Below are 21,434 nucleotides of genomic sequence, written 5' to 3'. Positions count from 1 at the left end.
CCAATCACACGTTATGTGTGAATAAAAGCATTTTTGGAAAATCTTGTTTTGTACTGACCTACCATCCAGTTTAAGAATGTGCTTGCAAAAGTAGTTTGAAAGAATTCATGTAAAAAAAAAAAAGGTGAACAAAAGATGGCCATGGCTTAGGCTGGACAAAGTAGAGGGAAGGGGTTTCACTGGATGTTCTTATGTTAGCGATTAGAGTGCTGATGTTACACCATCATCAGGTTTGGCCAGGGACATGAATATGGGGTGAAGCTAATAATGGTGGTAATGAAGTCACAGCCTCCCCGTTATGAAGTCAAAATCGTTAAAAAAAAAAAAAACCGGTGCCGTTCACGTCACCCAGGGTTGAGGCCTTCCTTCCGTCGTTTGGGCAGCGTTAAACACCAAAACTATCTCAAACGTGGACAGTAGGGGTTCGCGAGTGATTCGAAGTCGGTTAGACTAAGGGCTCGGTCCTGGGCCGGTGTTAAAGGCCGGCCCCGGGCGGGACTCGCTGGCCGCCTGCGGCTCAGCCCGACCCTCACTTCCCTGCAAGGCCTGCTGGGAGCTGTAGTTCAGTTGTCGAAAAACCTCGAGGAGTCTCAAATCTTTCTCTTGTTTCCTCTGGCCCCGGGATGAGTGCGCAGAACAGGGAGCGCGGGCGGGGAGCCAGAGAGCGTAGGACTACAATTCCCGAAGGACCGTCGTTTCTAGTACGTAGTCCCAGGTAGATGGCGGCACGCTTCGCACTCCCGCGCGTGCGCACACATGTCGGGCGGTGGCGGGATTCAGCCGCGTGCACTTTCCCTCTCCAGCTCGCCCAACGCTCACGGCGCCTGGGGCCTCCCCTCTGGTCTCGTCCGCCCACTAAGTGCTCCCTCCCTCGCGGCTCCGCTCGCCACCCCTCCTCCTCCTCAGTTCCTCCCCGAGCTCAGGCTCCGCCCGGTTCCCGCCTCGAGCTTGGCTCGTTCCCGCCCGAGCCCTCCCTTCTTTGAGCCCCTGCTGCTTCTGCTGAAGGCGGAGGCTCCATGTTGTCTCCTGAGCGAGCGGTAGCGGCTGCCTCGGGAGCAGGTGAGGCGCCTAACTTCCCCGGGGCCTGCCCCGTGGCCACCCCCGCTGCCCTCCCTGCTAGAGCTCGTAGGAGACCGCCTGTGCACGCCGCCGTGCCCCCTCGTCCGGGGCTGCGATCGCACGCCCCTCGCCGGGGTCCCTCGGCCCGCGGGTTCGGGGCCGGGGGCTGCTCCCAGGGCCCGGCCGATCGGGCGCGGGCGGCGCCTTGCCCGGACCCCGGCCGGGAGCGGCTGCCGTCGGGGGTCGGGCCCCGCGCCCGGGTGGGCCGTTAGTGCTTCTTGGGGCCTTGGGGTGGCGCTGGCGGCCGGTGGTCCCGGGGGCGGTGTCTAGAGGCTTAGCCCCGCCCTGGGCAGAGCCCGGGGCTGCGCCCGCTGGCGGACCGGGGACCCGGGGCCGGGTGGCTCTGGTCTTGGTAAGCGGCCGAGGGAGCGGGAAGGCGGATCCTTTATTAGGTATTCAGCCTTTTAAGAACTGGGAGGGCTGCGAAGCGTCCTCCAGTTGGATGCCGTGTTTTTCTCCTAACGACCTTGAGACACTGACAAGAATTATTAAGAAAGTTGATTTTTTTCTCAACCCACAAATTTGTGGGCCAAATTGTTTTTTAAGAAGTTCTTTTTAGTACGTTTGGTACTGTACGTTGTACTTTGGCTTTCCTGAAGACAAAAGAAAAATAGAAAAAGTATTAAATAAAAACCAAATAAGAGAGTCACCATCAATTCATGGGTACGACTTCACCTGTCATTTACCTGGCTTTATTCTTGTTTAATGTGCCTGCTGTTGAAATTGCTGGAAGTTTCACTTGCGAAATCTAAAGGCAAGAAAATAAAATAACATTGTTTGAAGAATCTTTTAGTAAATAAATACCAGCCCTTAAATTTGGACAGGGAGTTGGGTGGAATGTTTTGTGAAAGGGAGAAAAGAACTAACGGACCAAAAACGTAATTTCACATTTTGGCTTGCTTTTGGAGAACCAAAAGCTGTGTAGTTTTATTCTGCGGCAACCTCTGAGCATTGCAATGTACTGAAATTCAAATTAGTTCTTTTTTTCAACCCCCATAGAAACTTAGCTTGTACTGGAGTCTAGAAATCCCAGTTGCTGCTGCTGTAACCATCTACAAAGGAACCACGTGGATGAAAACTATCTCCATAATGAAGCATTACACTAGTAAAGCACATTGTTTTGTTAGCTATCGTTTATCTCATTGGAATAGACATAAAACTAAGAAAAATAACAGGATAGATGTAAAGAGGTGTACTGACATAATTTTCTTAGTTTTCATTAGATAGGACTTGTTGAGGCTTTTAAAAAATTGGTACATACAGCACATGCATTTTTCATTTTTATGTTTTCTAAATCATAGAATAAAGGATATATTCATACTTAATATTATTTAAAAGGAGAATAATAGAAAATTGTAAGAAGCAAGAAATACCAAGTTTATTGTACCTTCCGGGTTCCCCAGTGGTGGTCTTTATTTAAACAGTTGATAACGTTGTTATTTACTTATTTGTCGGGGTCACATATTTTTTAAAGATTCCTATGAAGTAGTACCTCAGGGAACTCGAGGTTGTGTGAACTTGTTTGACAACTGGTTTAGAATTTATGATGACTAGACAGGCGTGCCTGTTAAAGTTTCTGTGGCCTTGTGTTTCATACTGAGAAATTGTTCAAATAGCCCAACTACATTTTAAAGTTAGTTTCCATTTTAAAACGTTTTCCCAAGTTATCTTTCACATTTGAGGAGCATATTCTTTAAAAAATATCAATGGGAGAAAGGAGGGCAAAACTTTTACTTAAATACCTTTTAGTTGTGATAGCATTGCAGTTCTCTGCACTGCTGTACATTAGAATTACCTGGGGTTTTTAAAACCTGCCAAGGCTTGGGGCCCACCCACAGATTCTGATTTAATTCATTGAGGAGCCAGGCAACAGTTTGAGAAAAGCCAAATCTAATTTGTATACTAATTTATAATCAAATTTCCCTATAGGTGGTTGCTTAAGTTTGAATTGGCTTGTTACTATATGGGAAGTATTATTTGTAATATCAGTACTTGTATTAGAAGTTGATGCTCTTCATCGCAAATTTCTAAAATGCTTTTTATTGGCATGTATTTTGATTGTTAGAGCATATTAGTTACATTTCACAGCTAAAGAATATTACAAATCCGGAAACAGGTTTTAGGCAAATAAGCAAAGGAGTAGGTTAACTCTTCTTATGCTTTGAAGTGATAAGGAATCGAAGGCAAATAAAGATTGGAAATTAAGAAAGCTTTATTAAACTGGACATGTAATTAAAACTTTCAGGTAAGGAGAACGAATTTGGTAGTCCTCCCATTTTCAGGGAAGTCAAACCATGAATATTGAACTCATTCTACTGGAAAGAGACATATATTATTTTTTATTTTTTGTAGTACATACAGCCCGGCTTCATTTTTAGATTAGCTGGGTCACCGCCATTTCTGAATCTTCAGTACTGCTTAATCATGAAGCACTACAAAATTCTTAGTTGACAAAGTTTGGTTTTTGTTCAGCATTCTGTGCTAAAGTACAAAGATTTTCTACAACAGAGGAATTGAGAAAAAGCCTTCTAAAACCTTTTAATTAATTAGGATGTAAAATTTCACCCGGTATCCTATTTAGTTGGATTTAAGTAGTATAATCTTTTCACTGACACAGCCTTAAACATTTTTATGTATATCTACCATCGTGCTCCTACCTTAAAACAAAGTAGAGCACATAAAAGTACTTCCTGTGCATCACCAAAAAGGAACCACACCCAGCCGTTCTGGAGTTGGCTCAGGGCTTAGTGTACTTACTTTCTCATATAACGATGTTTTCTCTGGCCTGGTCTGTGCATTAGGAACTTTAAAGACTGCCAGCAAGAGCAAGACAAGAAAATGGTATGCTTCTGTTTTTGGGTGTGTTGCCTTTTCCCTTTAGAGAAGGGTATTTCAAAAGGAGAATGGAAAACTTGGGTCATAATTTTACCCTGAGTCATACCCTCTACTCAGTGAAATGTTTCTAACCATAGTTGATTTGCTTTTTGGAACTCACTGGACAGTAAGGATGAGCACTGAGGCTGGCTCCACCCCAAGTGGTTCTTATCTCAAGTAATTTTGCCCCATGGGACATTTAGTAAAGTCTGGAGATATTTCTGGGTCTCGTAACCAGGGGGCAGTGCTACTGGTGTCCAGTGGGTAGAGGCCAGAGGTGCTGCTAAAGATCCTGCAGTGAATAGGGTAGTCCCCACAACAAAACGTCATCCAGCCCAAAATATCAGTAGTGCTGAGTTAGGAGACCCTGCTGCACGCTATTGACTAAATTATCTGTGATACTTCTTTTTTAAGTGAGAGGAGGGGAGCTAGTGAGGCAGACTCCTCCATACACCCGGACTGGGATCCACCTGGCAATCTCTGTTTGGAGCCAATGCTTGAATCAACTGAGCTATTTTTAGTGCGTGATGCTGATGTGCTGGGGCCAAGCAAGCTGTCCTCAGCACCTGGGGCCAATGCTTGAATCATTCGAGCCACTGGCTGGGAGAGGGAGGGAAAGAGAAGCAGATGATCACTGCTCTTGTGTGACCTGACTGGGAATCAAACCTGGGATGTCTATACACCAGGCCAACACTCTTATCCACTGAGCCACTGGCCAGGGCCTGAATTTTCTGAAACAGCTATTGTAGTTGCTTCTAATCCACTAGTTTCATTGAATTAGTCACAGTCCATAGCAACCAAAATAGATTCTCAGAGAGAGTATGCTGACCTGGTGGTCTGGGTGGTAGGGGTGGAGGGATTGAGCTAAAAAAATAAAAAGTCATGGACACTGACAATAGTGTGGTGATTGTGGGGTGGGGACATAGACGGGATAAATGGACATGGTGGAGACGTGACTTAGGGTGGTGAACACAAGACAGTGTACAGATGACGTGTGTAGAGAATTGTGCACCTGAAACCTGTATAGTTAAAAAATTAAAAAAAATCTATTCAGTTGATTTTAGTGAGAGGCAGGGAGAGAGAGAGAGAGGACAGGAACACCAATCTGCTCCTGTGTGTGCCCTGACCAGGGATCGGACCGGCAACCTCTGTGCTTTGGGACGATGCTCTTAACCCACTGAGCTATCCAGCCAGGGCTGAAATGTATAATTTTGTTAACCACTGTCACCCCAATAAATTCAATGAAAAGGAAAAATAGTTTGTCACAATTCAGGTGGTCTTCTCAAAGATGTGAAGGCTATTTAAGCTTTATTCTTCATAATGTTTTTATTTATTTTGACAGAGTAAGATAGGGACAGACAGACAGGAAGGGAGAGAGATGAGAAGCATCAGTTCTTCATTGCAGCACCTTAGTCGTTCATTGATTACTTTCATGTGCCTTGACTGGGGGTATGAGTGAGTGACCCCTTGGTCAAGCCAGCGACTTTGGGCTTGAAGCCAGCGACCTTTGGGCTCAAGCTAGTGACCATGGGTTTATGTCTATGATCCCATGCTCAAGCTGATGAGGCTCTGTACTCAAGCTGGATGAGCCTGCTTACAAGCTGGCGACATCAGGGTTTTGAACCTGGGTCCTCCATGTCCCAGTCTGATATGCTCTATCCACTGTGCCATTGCCTGGTCAGGCCCCCATAATGTTTTTCTGGTAGAACCTAATTCTTAGAAAATTTTTTTTACCTTTTTTTTTTTTTTTGTATTTTTCTGAAGCTGGAAATGGGGAGAGACAGTCAGACAGACTCCCGCATGCGCCTGACCGGGATCCACCTGGCACGCCCACCAGGGGCGATGCTCTGCCCCTCCGGGGCGTCGCTCTGCCACGACCAGAGCCACTCTAGCGCCTGGGGCAGAGGCCAAGGAGCCATCCCCAGCGCCCGGGCCATCTTTGCTCCAATGGAGCCTTGGCTGCGGGAGGGGAAGAGAGAGACAGAGAGGAAGGGGGTGTGTGGAGAAACAAATGGGTGCTTCTCCTATGTGCCCTGGCTGGGAATCGAACCCGGGTCCCCCACACGCCAGGCTGACGCTCTACCACTGAGCCAACCGGCCAGGGCCTTTTTTACCTTGTTTTAAATCAACCCATGTGCTAGAAAACAGACTATAAGCACTGTGAGGCCAGCTTCAGTAAGAATTTTTTTATTTTATTTATTTATTTATTTATTTTTTAGAGACAGAGAATCAGAGAGAAGGACAGACAGACAGGAACAGAGAGATGAGAAGCATCAATCATTAGTTTTTCGTTGCGTGTTGCAACACCTTAGTTGTTTACTGATTGCTTTCTCATATGTGCTTGACCGCAGGCCTTCAGCAGATCGAGTAATTCCCTTGCTCGAGCCAGCGACCTTGGGCTCAAGCTGGTGGGCTTTTGCTCAAACCAGATGAGCTTGCACTTAGTCTACGGCCATACCACCCTGAACGCGCCCGATCTCGTCAGATGAGCTCGCACTCAAGCTGACGACCTCGGGGTCTCGAACCTGGGTCCTCTGTATTCCAGTCCAACGCTCTATCCACCGCGCCACCGCCTGGTCAGACAGAATTAATTAATTAATTAATTAATTATTTTTTTAATGAGACAGGAAGGGAGAGAAATGAGAAGCATCGACTCATAGTTGTTCATTGATTGCTTTCTCCTATTTGTCTTGACTGGGGGGCTTCAGCTGAGCCAGTGACCTTGAACTTCAAGCTAGCGACCTTTGGGCTCAACCCATCAACCATGGGATCATGTTGATTACCCCATGCTCAAGCCGGTGAGCCTGTGCTCCAGCCAGCTTCCTTGGGGTTTTGAACCTGGGTCCTCAGCATCCCAGGCCAATGCTCATTCCACTGTGCCTCCACCGGGTCAGACTTCTTAGAATTTATATTTTCCATAGTGCTTAAAAGGATGATTATGATTTAGTAAGTAGTCTTACCTACTTTTGTTTAAACTGTATAACTCCTTTTTTTTAAAGTTTTTAAAAATTCGGAATTAGATAATTCTAGGAAGAGAGTCAGTGCTGTAATTTGCACACATCTTTGCAAATTCTTCCCTATAGTAATTCATTTCACCTGTTAATTTTCCAACTTCCTTCTATTTGTCTTGACATTTTAGTGCGGAGCTAGTCTATTGAATGCGCCATCGCAGAGATTATTTGAACAAGCATATTTAAACCTATTGGTAGTCTTAGATTAAGGTGTGTTCTGCCAAAAGTAAAAGGTGAATCAGTACTTTAAAACTAATTAGGAAAGCCCTGGCCAGGTAGCTCAGTTGGTAAGTGTCATCCTCATATGCCACAGCTGCAGGTTCCATTCCTGGTCAGGGCAGGTCCAGGAATCAACCAATGACTGCAAAGTAAGTGGAACAACAAATCGATGTTTTTCTCTCTCCCCCCTCCTCTCTCTCTCAAATCAATGAATTAAAAAAAAAATTAAAAAGTAATTGAGAAAAAGTTGTAGCTCAGGGTTTTTCAACTGCTGTTCTGTCAAATTTCATACTGGTCCGCAAAACAGCAGATGAGCAGTTGAAAAATACTGTTGTAGCTTACATATAAGCTATTGGAGAGTGTTGTAATTATCCAAATATTTTCAACATTTTCTACTTACTTGAAATGATGGATGATACAGTATTACCCTGAGCTATTTTTAGCAATAATCAGAATTGGCACTCAAAAAAACCAAAACATAGGTTTTAAGTTCACTTATGTGTATATGGATGACAAATGTGACTATGGTCAGGCCATAGGTATATGTATACAAAAATGTCACATCTATTATACATGTAAAGTGAACATAATGTAGCATTAACTGTTCATATAAACGAACATGAACTTATTCATATAGTTGAGCATTAATGCTGTCTCAGAGTACGTATCTTTGGGAAGGAGTTGCTGCACAGAGAAGGCGTGCAGTGCTGCCACATAGAGGTGTTCCTTGTGCTGTCCCTGTAGGTTGGATCTCCAGAATTTAAGATTCCTGAGAAGTAGAAGTGAGATTTCACTGCAGTTAAAGGGGATTTGTCGCCCCCAGAAGAACACCCAGAACCTCAGATTCTTTTGTGTGGGTCCTGAGAAAGCTGCTTTAATGGTTTTAATTATAAGTTTTGATTTGTTTTTTAGCCAACCCGGTACGATTTAAGCCAAGGGATGAATAGCTTACCTAGCAAGTTTGACCAATTTAGATATCCAGGAAATTTTCAATTGTTCATGAGTCTGTTAATTTTAGTGCTAGAAAATAGCTTCACCTCAACTATGAGTTGAGATTTCTCGTTCCCGCACCCCCAACCCCCCAGTAAAAATAATAAATCTAGAAAATAGTTTCACTAACTGCCTGATTTTGTAGAGGAAAGCAAGACCCAGAGAATAAAGTGATTTACTCATGCTTTTCCATTTAGTACAAAACTGAGCCCCCACTCTGGTCTTTCCTGATAGTTGGGGAGGCCTTTCTTCTACACACTGCTTCACAAGAATAACAACCTTTGCCAAAGCAGGAGCTTAAGTCATGGAAGGAAAAGATGATAGGAATTGGTGGTATATTGCATTAGGTATATAGTCAGGGAAGATGTGGAGTTTGAATGATGATGATTTGGAAGAAATGGAATAACAGAATTCATTTGGGTGATACTAAATGTAGATTTCTAAAATGTTGTGACACTAGAATGGTTGCTAGAGGTTAAATCTTGACTCATTTTTTCTGTTGAGACCGAGACTAGACCTGCCCAGAATCTCATAGGTTGTTTGTGGTAGAACTGGAACAGGATCTTGTCTCCCGACTCTTATGCTCATGTATTTCTACATAGTACTGAGAGTGAGGTGATGGAATATCCAGGTGAATCTGCTCCTTAGGCAGCTGTACATTTGGACTTGAATGCAGGTTAGAAGTTAATGAAGTTACGTCACCAACATAGAGGGTGTAGTTAAGTAAGAATAAACAGCTCACTGAGGGTGTGAATGAGAACTGCAAAAGACTGAAGCAGAGCACCATTGCCTGGTCAGGCTGAATCCATAGATTTTAAGTTTTAGAAATGGGTGGCAGCTGTGTTTTGTTGCAGAGAGATGGGGTTGAATGAGAATAAAGAAATGGCCATTGACCTGACCAGGTGGTGGCGCAGTGGATAGAGCATAGGATTGGGAGGCGGAGGACTCAGGTTTGAAACCCCAAGGTCACCTGACCTGTGGTGGTGCAGTGGATAAAGCATTGACCTGGAATGCTGAGGTCACCGGTTTGAAACCCTGGGCTTCCCTGGTCAAGGCATAAATGGGAGTTGATGCTTTCTGCTCTTCCCTCCTCTCTCCGTCTTTCTCTCTTCTAAAATGAATAAATAATATCTTTAAAAAAACCCCCAAAACTCTGAGGTCACTGGCTTGAGCGTGGGCTCACCAGCTTGAGCGTGTTGAGTGTGGGGTCGCTGGCTTGAGTGTGAGATTATAGACATGATCCCATGGTTGCTGGCTTGAAGCCCCACTGGCTTGAGCAAAGGGTCACTTGCTCTGCAGTAGCCCCCCACCAAAGGCACATACAAGAGAGCAATCCCTCTCTCCTTCCTGTCTGTCCCTATCTGTCCCTCTCTCTGTCTCTGTCACCAAAAATAAATAAATAAATAAATAAATAGGCCATTGGATTTGCCAAAAGAGGTCATAAATTAACTGGAGAATAGTTTTCAACAGAGAGATTGAGATAACGTGCTAAGAGGGGAATGGGGCAGTAAGTGGAGGAAGACATACACCTTCAAGGAGTTTGACAAGGAAAGAATGGGAAGGGAGAGGGAGGAAACTGATTTTTAATGAGGTGTACTATTGGATTTCATGTTCACAACACTAGTACACTATTCTTCCTATGTTAGGTACTGAGGGTGAATGCCTGCCAGTTTCTCTGCTCCCCAGGAGTTCCCAGTCTGGGTGGTAAATCGTAATTACAGTATGGTAATACTGTAATGAGGAGACTAACAGTATGTATAAGGTTTTAGTGAAAATAAAGTGGTTCCACTTTATTGAGTCCCTAAAGTGTGTCAGACACTGGGCTCTGAGATGAGTATTTGATTTATGAATGATGGAGCTATAAGTGATTAGAAATTTATCCACGGTCACATTGTGACAAAGTGGTGGATTTTTTTTTTTTTTAACTGAGAGACAAGACGGGAGAGATGAGAAGCAACTTGTCTTTGCGGTGCTTTAGTTGTTCATTGATTGCTTCTCATACATCTTGACCAGAGAGCTTCAGCTGAGCCAGTGACCTTGGGCTCAAGCCAGTGACCTTGAGCTTCAAGCCAGTGACCTTTGGGCTCAATCCATCAACCATGGGATCATGTCACTGATCCTATGCTCAAGCTGGTGAGCCTGTGCTGAAGCTGGTGACCTTTGGGTTTCAAACCTGGAACCTCAGCATCCCAGGTCAATGCTCTATCCATTGTGCCACCACCAGTCAGACATAAAAGATCTCTTCAAGGTCATCTCCAGGAACTGTTGGACAAGATATTTAACTTTTGTAGGACTTAGTTTTCTTATATTAATGGAACAGTATTATTTACTTCATAGGGCTGTTCTGAGGATTAAATAATACGTGCAAAAGGCATTGCAGTAGCAGGCACCCTTTCTGTTGACTTTTGGGTTATTTCTGGCTTTGGACGATTTTGAATAAAGCTGATGGGAAGAGTCGTGTACACGTCTTTTGGTAGACATAAGCGTTTATTTCTCGCAGGTAGATACCAAGGAGTGGCATTGCTCAATCTTAGGCCCGTTTAGTGTTTATAGATACTGCCAAACAGCCTTCTGGAGCAGTCCTGCTTCCATCAGGGTGGATGAGAACTCCTGCTGCACCACGCCCTCTGCCGCAGTTGGTACTGCTTAACCTTTACATTTTAGCCATTCTGATAGGCAGGAAGTGGATCTCATTATGTTTTAATTGACATTTTTGATAAGTAATGGTATGGAAGCACTTTTCCACATGATTGTTGACCATTTGGATATCCTTTTTTAATGAAGTGCCTATTCATCGTCTTTTGTCCATTACTGTTTTAAAAACTAGGTATATTTGTCTTTTTTTTATGGGTTTCTATATTGATTTTGGATATGAGTCCTTTGGATATAGATATTGTGACATTTTCTCCTATCCTGTGGTTTGTAGTTTTAATCTCCTAATGGTATCTTTTTTTTTTTTTTAATTTTTCTGAAGTTGGAAACAGGGAGGCAGTCAGATAGACTCCCGCATGCACCCAATCGGGATCCACCTGGCATGCCCACCAGGGGGTGATGCTCTGCCCATCTGGGGTGTCACTCTATTGCAACCAGGGCCATTCTAGCACCTGAGGCAGAGGCCATAGAGCCATCCCCAGCGCCTGGGCCAACTTTGCTCCAATGGAGCCTTGGCTGTGGGAGGGGAAGAGAGAGACAGAGAGGATGGAGAGGGGGAGGGGTGTTGAAGCAGATGGGCGCTTCTCCTGTGTGCCCTGGCTGGAATCGAACCCGGGACTCCTGCACGCCAGGCTGATGCTCTACCACTGAGCCAACCGGCCAGGGCCCTAATGGTATCTTTTAATGAATAAAAATTCTTAATTTTAATGAAGTCTAATTTGTTATTTTTTTCTTTTTATGGTTAGTGCTTTTGTACCTTAAGAAGTTTTTGTTCTTCCCATATTCAGAAATACCTATTTAAAAAATATGTGAAATAATGTTTTTCTCTGTGACAACCTAGGTGATGCCATGGAGAGTGGAAAGCCTGGTCCAGTGCAGGTTGTTTTGGTTCAGAAAGACCAACATTCCTTTGAGCTAGAAGAGAAAGCCTTGGCCAGTGTCCTGCTGCAGGACCACATTCGCGACCTCGATGTGGTGGTGGTGTCCGTGGCCGGTGCCTTTCGAAAGGGCAAGTCCTTCTTTCTGGACTTTATGCTTCGATACTTGTATTTCCAGGTAAGGTAGAATTATTTCAAATTATTAAATGAGAATTTATGTTTGAAAGAGCAAAATAAGCTCATGGATTATTTTTGATGTGTAAAATTACTCAAAATTTAAGATTTAATAGAAATATTTTATTTCTCCTGTAGAAAGAAGGTGGCCATTCAAACTGGTTAGGAGATCCAGAGGAACCATTAACAGGATTTTCTTGGAGAGGGGGCTCTGACCCAGAAACTACTGGGATTCAGATCTGGAATGAAGTTTTCACTGTGGAGAAGCCAGGTGGGAAGAAGGTAAGGAAGAAAGAGGCTTACAAATTAATAAAAACAACAAAATGAGAACTTTGATGTGTGTGTTGATAATCCAATTAAAAATAATTTTATCAAAATGATATAGTTTAAAAAGAATGCATGAATATAGTTTAAAAAGTTGAATAGTAATATAAGGCTTCTAACAAAGAATAGTAAGCTATAGTTGTAGAGCCTGTCCCAGATTTCTTTGTAAGGGTCAGCAGGGGCAAGTGTCTCCTAATGTGGAAGATGGGATCTGGGCGTTACGCTGTTTCTTACGCAGACTAACCCATTCCCTCCGAAAGCAGGCCTCACAGCTTCCTCTCATTTTGAGTCTTTCTAGGACTGAAGGTTCCAAATACCCCCTTCAGGTTGTTTAGTTTTAGCCTTTCCTAAATGCTAAATCATTCAATAGTTTGGGTGCTGGAAGAGTTGATGAACAACTCTTGATTGCTGTTTTCTGTTCTTTTTCTTTGTAAATTTTCTTATTAATAATTTTATTTGTCGCTTTTTTTTGAGTGAAGTTTCAGGAGAAAGGTATATTTAATTAATTTATTTTTTACAGAGACAGAGAGTGAGTCAGAGAGAGGGATAGACAGGGACAGACAGACAGGAACGGAGAGAGATGAGAAGCATCAATCATTAGTTTTTTTTTCATTGCGTGTTGCAACACCTTAGTTGTTCATTGATTGCTTTCTCATATGTGCCTTGACCGCGGGCTTTCAGCAGACCGAGTAACCCCTTGCTGGGGCCAGCGACCTTGGGTTCAAGCTGGTGGGCTTTTGCTCAGACCAGATGAGCTCAAGCTGGCGACCTCGGGGTCTCGAACTCGGGTCCTCTGCATCCCAGTCCGACGCTCTATCCACTGCGCCACCGCCTAGTCAGGCAGGAGAAAGGTATATTGAAAGACTTTTTTTTTTTTTTTTTTTTTTTGAGAGAAGGGGAGACAGAAGACGAAACTCTGACACGCACTCTGACCAGGATTCACCTAGCAAAACTGTTCCCCTCTCCGGTCTTGGACCATTGCTTGAATCAACCGAACTATTTTTAGTGCCTGAGACTGACACACTGGTACCAACCAAGCTATTCTCAGTGCCGGGGGCTGACACTTGGACCAGTCAAGCCACTGGCTATGAGAGGGGAAGAGGGAGAGAAGGAGAGAGCAGATGGTTGCTTCTCATGTGTGCCCTGACCAGGAATTGAACTCTGGAAGTCCTTACACCAGACTGATGCTCCATCCACTGAGGCACTTGCCAGGACCTTTTTTTTTTTTCCTTTTTAAAAATGTTTATTTTACTGATTTGAGAGGATGGGAGAGAGAGAGAGACAGAAACTTCAATCTGTTCCTAGATGTGCCCTGACTGAGATCTAACCAGCAGCCTCCGTGCTTTGGAATGATACTCTTAACCAACTGAGCTATCCAGCCAAGGCTAATTTTTTTTAACAACAAAAGTAATCTAAATGGCTGGCTTGGCTGTTGTAGTTGGGACTGTTTTTTCCTCTTTTCCTATTGCTCTTTTGGCCTTTGATTTACATCATTTTATTAGGTAAGAGCAGACCATCTTCTCCAGCAAAATTCTCTTCTCAAAATAAGGCACCTAAATATTTATACTTTTCTGATAGAACTTATAAGCTGGTGCTTTAGCCTCATTTAAATGTTACCTGTACTTTCAATTTCTTCTTTACATTTTCCCCCTTCTCACTCTAACACACATAGTTTGTTGGCGTTTTCCTTTTTTTAGGTTGCAGTTGTTCTGATGGATACCCAGGGGGCATTTGACAGCCAGTCCACTGTGAAAGACTGTGCTACTATCTTTGCTCTGAGCACCATGACCAGTTCTGTTCAGGTAAAACCACTAGAGAGAAAGTATATAGAGGAAATAAGATGAAGGGGTTATATCTAGTCTTAGTTATTGTTTCGTTATCAGAATTCTTACGGTATTCTGTAAATGTTTTTTTTCAGACTATAGATATAATAGGCTCAAGAAGGAGTCTAGACTATTTTTCCATTTTGGTCATAAATTTATATAAACACTCTTAAAAAGTCTAAAGTGGAAGTTGAAATTACATCACATAGGAAATGTAGATTTGGTAAGAACTTAAAACTATTTTAAACTGTAAAGGAAAAATTATGTTATTTCAATATATGTCCAAAGGACAGATAATGTTACTGTTTAGGCAAACTTCATATTCTTATATGCAGACCTTTAAATGTTCAAAGCTTCTGCTCAATGCTTTAGGCTTATTTGGGTTTTGTTTGAAGTAAGCTAAAGTATGTGGTATCAATTTGGATTTTTGTTTTCTAGATTTATAATTTGTCCCAGAACATTCAGGAAGATGATCTTCAACAGCTACAGGTATCTATTTCTCACTAAAACATTATAATATATCATTTAAAAGTGTCTGTTCATTTTTCCTTGAGAGAGAGAGAGAGAGAGAGGGAGGGGGAAAAGGAGGAAGTGAGGGAGGGATGGAGGAAGGGAGAGATGAGAAGCATTAACTCACAGTTGCTTCACCTTAGTTGTTCACTGATTGCTTCTCATCTGTGCCTTGACTGGCTAGCTCAAGCTGAGCCAGTGCCGCCTTGCTCAAGCCAGTGACCATGGGATTATGTCTGTGCTCCCACGCTCAAGCTGGCGACCCTGTGCTCAAGCCAGCAACCTTGGGGTTTTGAACCTGGGTCCTCAGCGCCCCAGGTTGATGCTCTATCCACTGCTCCACCGCCTGGTCAGGCGAGTTTGTTTTATTTCAAATTTTATTATTATTATTTTTTGTTGTTTTAGATTCCACATATAAGTGAGATTATATAGTATTTTTCTTTGTCTGGCTTATTTCACTTAGCATAATGCCTTCAAGGTCCATCTATATATGCAAATGATGAAATTTCCTTTTGAAGGCAGGATACTGTTTCATTGAATATATATGCTAGGTCTTTTTTACCCGTTCACCATTGACGGACACTTAGGCTGCTTCCATGTCTTGGCTGTTGTAAATAATGATGCAGTGGATATGGGGTGCATGTATCTTTTGGGGTAGGGTTTTCATTTTCTCTGGATTAATACCCAGAAGTAGAATTGCTGGATAACAATGGTTCTGTTTAATTTTTTGAGGAGCTCTGTACTGTCTTCCACAGTGACTGCTGACTCAGGGTAGTGTGCGAGGGTTCCCTTTTCTCCGCGTCCTCTCCAACACTCACTTCCCCTCTTTTCCATAATAGCCGTCCTAGTAGATAGTAGGTGGTTCCTCAGCGTGGTTTTGATTGGCATTTCCCTGATGATTAGTGATGTTGAGCACCTTTTCATATACCTGTGGGCCATCTCTATGTCTTCTTCAGAAAAATGTCTATTCAGATTCTCTGCTCATTTTTTACTTGGAATATTACCCTGCTATTAAGCTTTATGAGTTTCTTATATATTTTGGATATTAACATTTTACTGATGTATGATTTGCAAATATTTTCTCCCATTTCATAGATTGCCTTTTCATTTTGTTGATGATTTCCTTTGGTCTGTAGAAGCTTTTTAGTTTGATGTAGTCCCGCTTACTTATTTTTGCTTTTGTTCCCTTTGTGTTTGGTGTTAGATTCATAAAGTCATCACTAAGACCTGTGTCAAATAATTTACCCCCTTTGTTTTCCTCTTGGAGTTTTATGGTTCCAGGTCTCACATTCACGTTTTTAATTCGTTCTGAGTTAATTTTTGTGTATGGTGTAAGATGGTAGCCAGCTACACTCCGGCATGTGGCCGCCCAGTTTGCCCGCCCGCACTATTTAATATTGAAGAGACTTTTTTCCCTGTTGCATGTTCTTGTCTCCTTTGTTGTAAAGTAATTGAATATTTGGGTCATTGAATAGCATGGGTCATTCTGGGCTCTGTGTTTTGTTTCACTCATCTATTGTCTATTTTTATGCCAATACCATACTTCTTTATTTTTTATTTTTTGATGACTAACTGTAATGTAGTTTGAAATCAGGGTCTGGAAATTTCTTTTCAATTCCTTTCTCGTTTAGATCCCATTGAATTTTTATTTGTTTATTCTCTCTTGAATTCTATGCATTCTCCAGTAGCTTCCTGAGAATGGCTAGATAGAATACATAGGAGGTAACTTTTTTGAGGTCCTGTGAGTCTGACAATATTTTAATTTTATTCTAGAATTACAGGATGGCAGTCTTTTTCTTTTAGAACTGAAGCCATGGCTTCGTTCCCTCCTGTTCCCAGCAGTGGAGTCCCACACCTTCTGATTCCCTGTGCTTTGTGTGTGGCCCTTTGTTTCTCTGAAGCTTTTAACCTCTTCTTATTCTCGGTATGAATTTTCATGATAATATACCTTATTGTGGGCTTTTTTCTCCTTTATAAATTCATATCCTCAGATAAGAGGTTGAAATTGTTGCAACCAAGAGCTAACAACAGGATGCTGTGAAAAAGCAACATTCAGAAAGCAAAAGGGTTCTCCTGGAAATTAAAACTGTGACTGTAAAACTGGAAAATTCAGTAGAGGAGGAGTTTAAAGATAAATTGGAGAAAATTTCCCTGGCAGGTTGAATAAAAAGGCAGAGTAGAAATCTGGAGGGGGAAAGAAGTAAAGCAGAGAGAGAAGAGGAGAGAGGAAGAGGGAGAAGGGGACAGGGGAGAAGGGGACAGGGAGGACAGGGGGGCACAGGAGAAAGGAAAATTTGGTGATCAATTCAGGTGAACATGTTAATAGGTATTTTAGTAAAAGAAAAAATGGAGAGGAAGAAATTACAATAGGAGTAATGTAAGATTTAGAATTGGAGGACACGAGTTTCTGCCTTTTCTGGCAGAAGCGTTTTTCAAAGCTCTGGTGGTCCTTGACCATCTGTTTAACAGAGAGCCACTGAGAATCTGACGGGGAGCTTTGATGAGAGGTGAGCACTGTCTACCAGGTTGTATGACAGAGAGGTGATTGGGCAAGATGACTTAGCTATATTGTTGCAACCTCGAAGTGTCTTTATTTGCACACTGTTATTTTTGGCTGCCAAATTACCCGGAGAAGAATTTGTTTACCTCCCGCCTGGGCTGGGTGGGTAGAAGCTTGCTGAGGCTCCAGCACAGTGCGGGCTGAGTTTCTCTGGTCAGTATGTTTGTAGACTTTGAGTTTAGAACCCGTTTCCAGTAAGGTCGGGGATTTTTTACTCGCCGAATCAGTGTTTATATTCTTTCCAGTTTATCCTTTCCAGATAGTATACTTCCCATCATCTGTGGGTAGGAAGAGCATGGAGCTGGGGAAGGAGCAGGGTCTGGGAGTGTTAGGTGCTTTCTCCACAGACCTTCAATCATTTTCTATTTTTAGAAAGATTTTATTGATTTTATAGAGGGTGGAGAGAAAAGGGGGACTGAGAAGTAGTAACTCATAGTTGCTTCACTTTAGTTGTTCATTGATTGATTGCTTGTGGTGTGTACCTTGACCAGACAAACCTAGGGTTTCCAACTGGTGACCTCAGCATTCCAGGTCGGTGCTTTATCTACTGCGCCACCACAGGTCAGGCTCAACCATTTCTTTAGGTATCTCTCTCACCCCTTCCTTCAGGGTAACTGGTGCTTCTCATTTCCGAGCCTTTCAGGGATTCTGCTGAGAGAATCTGCTTATTTCTGGATGGCTTCTGCTTCTTGCAGATGTCTCAGGGTAGAGAAAGCCAAAACCCGAGACAGCTCTTGTTTGTCTGTTTTTCTTCCAGTGTTTTCAGCAGCTCCTGTTTGCTGTCGTGCTGTTTCTCATCATCTTTGTCCTGCAAGTTTACAACTTGTAAATTTTTTTTTGGCTATGCTTTTAGTGAGGCTTTATGAAGAAATAGAGGTAAATGTATGTGTAAACACCTTAAAGAATTTATTTAGCCTAATGGCACAGTAGATAGAGCATCCATCTGGGGCATTGAGGTCCCAGGTTTGAAACCCTGAGGTCACTTGCATGGGCGTGGGCTCATCGGCTTAAGCGTGGGCTCATTGGCGTGAGCGTGGAATCATCGATATGACTCTATGGTCAGTGGCTTGAGCCCAAAGTTTGCTGGCTTGAAGCCCAAGGTCACTGACTTGAGCAAGGGGTCACTGGCTTGGTTGTAGCCCCCCGGTCAAGGCACATATGAGAAACAGTCAATGAGCAACTAAAGTGCCGCAACTATGAGTTGATGCTTCTCATCTCTCTCCCTTCTTGTCTCTATCTCTCTTGCTTAAAAAAGAAAAAGAATTTGTTCATTCTGTCATTTGAATGGCATACGCACTATGGGCCCAGTATTCTTCGTGCTGCCGAAGGTACGGTAGTACACAAAGCAAACATTCCTGCCCTCGCAGAGCTCATTGCTATCAGTGAGGACAGATACTAATCAAGATGAGTAAAGGTGTGTTATGTTAGAAAGTGGGACATGTTAAGGAGTAAAGTTAAAAAGAGACGCAGGGTAGTAAGTATTGTATGGAGAATTGTAATCTTTTTAGGTAGGTGGTGATGGAAGGCTTCCCTGAGGAGTTCTTTGAGTAAAGACCCTAGGAACTGAGGGACCTGACTGCGCAGATATTTAGAGAAAGAACGCTGCAGGCAGGAAGAGGAGTCAGAACAAAGGCCCCGCGGCAGTTGCGTGCCCAGTGGGTTTGAGGAGCAGCATGGAGGGCCAGCCTGGCAGGATCACACTAAGGACTGGTGTTTCTACTGAATGCGGCCAGAGGGCTTTGAGCAGAAGCAGGATGTACTCGAACTAACCTTGCTGACAACAGAGCCATGGTGGCTGCTGTATTGAGAACCTGGGTACGGAGGTGCAGGGAGACAGGAAGCATTGCAGTATTCCAAGCCACGTGGAGTTTGTGAGTGGTTGGATTCTGGATTTGCTAATGAATTGGGGTGTGGGATGTGAGACAGATCCAAGATTATTTTAAGGTTCGTGGCTCCTGTGTGCTTTTGAAACTGTAGGACTTTCATTTCATATAAGTAGTTGTCAAGTCTGTTAAATGTGAAGTTTGTAAAGAATAGTCACAGAAATACTTGAAATAATTTTGGCTTACAAACCATAACTCTTCTTTTTTTCTTTTTAAAAGCTCTTCACAGAATATGGTCGTCTGGCAATGGATGAAATTTTCCAAAAACCGTTCCAGGTAGAATATTAACTCTAAATGTTATTCATATCTTTATTTTAGTTCAGAGATCAGCAAATTACAGCTCACGGGTCAAATCTGGCCAGTTGCCTCTTTTTATATGACCTATGAGTTAGGAATTGTTTTAAATGGTTGAAAGAAATCAAAAGAGGAATAATATTTGATGACGTGTAAATTATCTGAAATTTCAATGTCCATGTCTATAGCTAAGTTTTATTAGAGCACAGCCATACTTATTTGTGTTGTCCATGGCTGCTTCATGCTACAGCAGCCTGAAGTAATTACTCTCTGGCCATTTACAGAAAGAGGTTTAAATTAAAAAAAAAATTATTGGTGTTAGAGACAGGAAGAGAGAAACATAGATTTGTTGTTCCACTCCTTTATGCATTTATTGGTTGATTCTTGTATATGCTCTGACTGGGATCAAAGTTGTAACCTTGGTATCCCAGGGTGATACTCGAACCAACTGAATGACTGGGCTAGGGCCAGAAAAAGTTCACTACTGGTCCCTGTTTTAGCTAATTATTTCATTAGGATGGGAACGTGTCGTGACTGCAATAAGATTAGAGGAGCTTTAAGTTCACTAAGTTTTCTTTTCCTTTCTAATGGTGAAAGTGGATCTGATGTATGACTAGCTAGTACCATAGTGTTTTGTCTCTTGCCTTTAGTATACATGTTTACAAGATGTCTAAGACATTACAGAGTAGACCAATCCCTCAGCACGTTTTCTTGTCTCCTTTGAAGAAGTGGCATTGTGCAAAGGAGTATTTCAGTTGTTATTTTGAAAATGGATTTATGCAACATTATATACTGCTCTTTTCCTAAATAGACACTGATGTTTTTGGTTCGAGACTGGAGTTTCCCTTATGAGTACAACTATGGACTACAGGGAGGAATGTCATTTTTGGATAAGCGTCTACAGGTAAATAGAAATGTAATATGAGGAATTACGTTATATTATAGTGATAACTTTCTCATTTGCCGTAGCTATTGTATTTCAAGCAGATTATGAAGAATAAGTGTGTTAAATACTTATACGTATTAACACACACTAATATTATTTATATTTTAGATTAAAGAACCCGGTATACAGTGCATAAGGATTATAGAGAACTCTGGGCAAAAGCCCAAGCTTTGATTGTAATTTCCATTTTACATTTTACACAAGGTTCTATATGTGTCTTTAAGATGTTGCATTCAGAATTTTAGTCTGTTTTTTTTCTTCTTTTTAATGAGAGAGGGAAAGGGAGAGAGAAAGAAAGAAAGACAGGAAGGGCGAGAGATGAGAAGCATCTACTCATAGTTGTTTCACATTAGCTGTTTATTGATTCCTCACACACGTGCCTTGACTGGGGGCTCATGCTGAGGCAGTGACCCCTTGCTCAAGCCAGCAACCTTTGGGCTCAAGCCGGATGAACCTACACTCCATCTGGTGACCTCAGGGTTTTGAACCGGGACCTCAGCATCCCAGGTCGACTTTATCCACTGTGCCATTGGTCAGACTAGTCTGTTGTTCTTATTAAAAATTCTTATTTGTTTTAGGATGGATATAGATAAGCTTAGTTAGTTTTTTCTCTAAAATTAAAACACAGGAGCCCTTTGTCAATCATTACTGTCTGGTTAGATCCTCCTTCATGCACACAAACCTGTTGTTCTTTCTTAGTTTTGTGCAATACTCTTTTTTTTTTTTTAGTGAAAAAGAGAGAGAGAGAGAGAGAGAGGGGTACAGACAGGGACAGACAGACAGGCAGGAAGGGAGAATGATGAGAAGCATCAGTTCTTCTTGTGGCACCCTGTTGTTTATTGATTGCTTTCTCATATGTGCCTTGACCAGGGGCTCCAGGCAATCCAGTGACCCCTTGTTCAAGCCAGTGACCTTGGGCTCAAACCAGCAACTTTGGGCTTCAAGTCAGTGACCTTTGAGCTCAAGCCAGCGACCATGGTGTCTTGTCTATGATCCCACGCTCAAGCCAGTGACCCTGTGCTCAAGCTGGTGAGCCCACACTCAAGCTGGATGAGCCTGTGCTCAAACTGGTGACCTTGGGGTTTTGAACCTGGGTCCTCTGTGTCTCAGGCTGATGCTCTATACCTCTGCACCACCGTCTGGTCAGGCATGCAGTACTTTTTTAAAGAAACTCTTT

At 42.7% G+C, this 21,434-nt stretch overlaps 1 protein-coding gene across 2 annotated transcripts in view; it reads left to right on the top strand.

Annotated features, from left to right (window-relative positions):
- Positions 1 to 791: 791 nt before the first annotated feature.
- The window catches only part of ATL3 (atlastin GTPase 3), a 40,201-nt gene continuing 19,558 nt past the window's right edge, over positions 792 to 21,434 (top strand). Inside the window, exons 1-7 of one of the 2 annotated variants that reach the window (XM_066251823.1) lie at positions 792 to 1,059; positions 11,707 to 11,921; positions 12,056 to 12,199; positions 13,939 to 14,043; positions 14,503 to 14,553; positions 19,237 to 19,293; positions 20,123 to 20,215. In XM_066251823.1, the coding sequence (XP_066107920.1) occupies positions 1,017 to 1,059; positions 11,707 to 11,921; positions 12,056 to 12,199; positions 13,939 to 14,043; positions 14,503 to 14,553; positions 19,237 to 19,293; positions 20,123 to 20,215 (708 nt within the window). In that variant the 5' untranslated portion in view covers positions 792 to 1,016. Of the gene's footprint in view, positions 1,060 to 10,737; positions 10,853 to 11,706; positions 11,922 to 12,055; positions 12,200 to 13,938; positions 14,044 to 14,502; positions 14,554 to 19,236; positions 19,294 to 20,122; positions 20,216 to 21,434 lie in introns of those variants that run through there. The other variant, XM_066251822.1, reaches the window with a different exon arrangement.

This window comes from Saccopteryx bilineata, chromosome 1, assembly GCF_036850765.1.
Source record: "Saccopteryx bilineata isolate mSacBil1 chromosome 1, mSacBil1_pri_phased_curated, whole genome shotgun sequence".
Classification (NCBI taxonomy): Eukaryota; Metazoa; Chordata; class Mammalia; order Chiroptera; family Emballonuridae; genus Saccopteryx; species Saccopteryx bilineata.
This window is presented reverse-complemented; position numbering and strand designations above follow the sequence as displayed.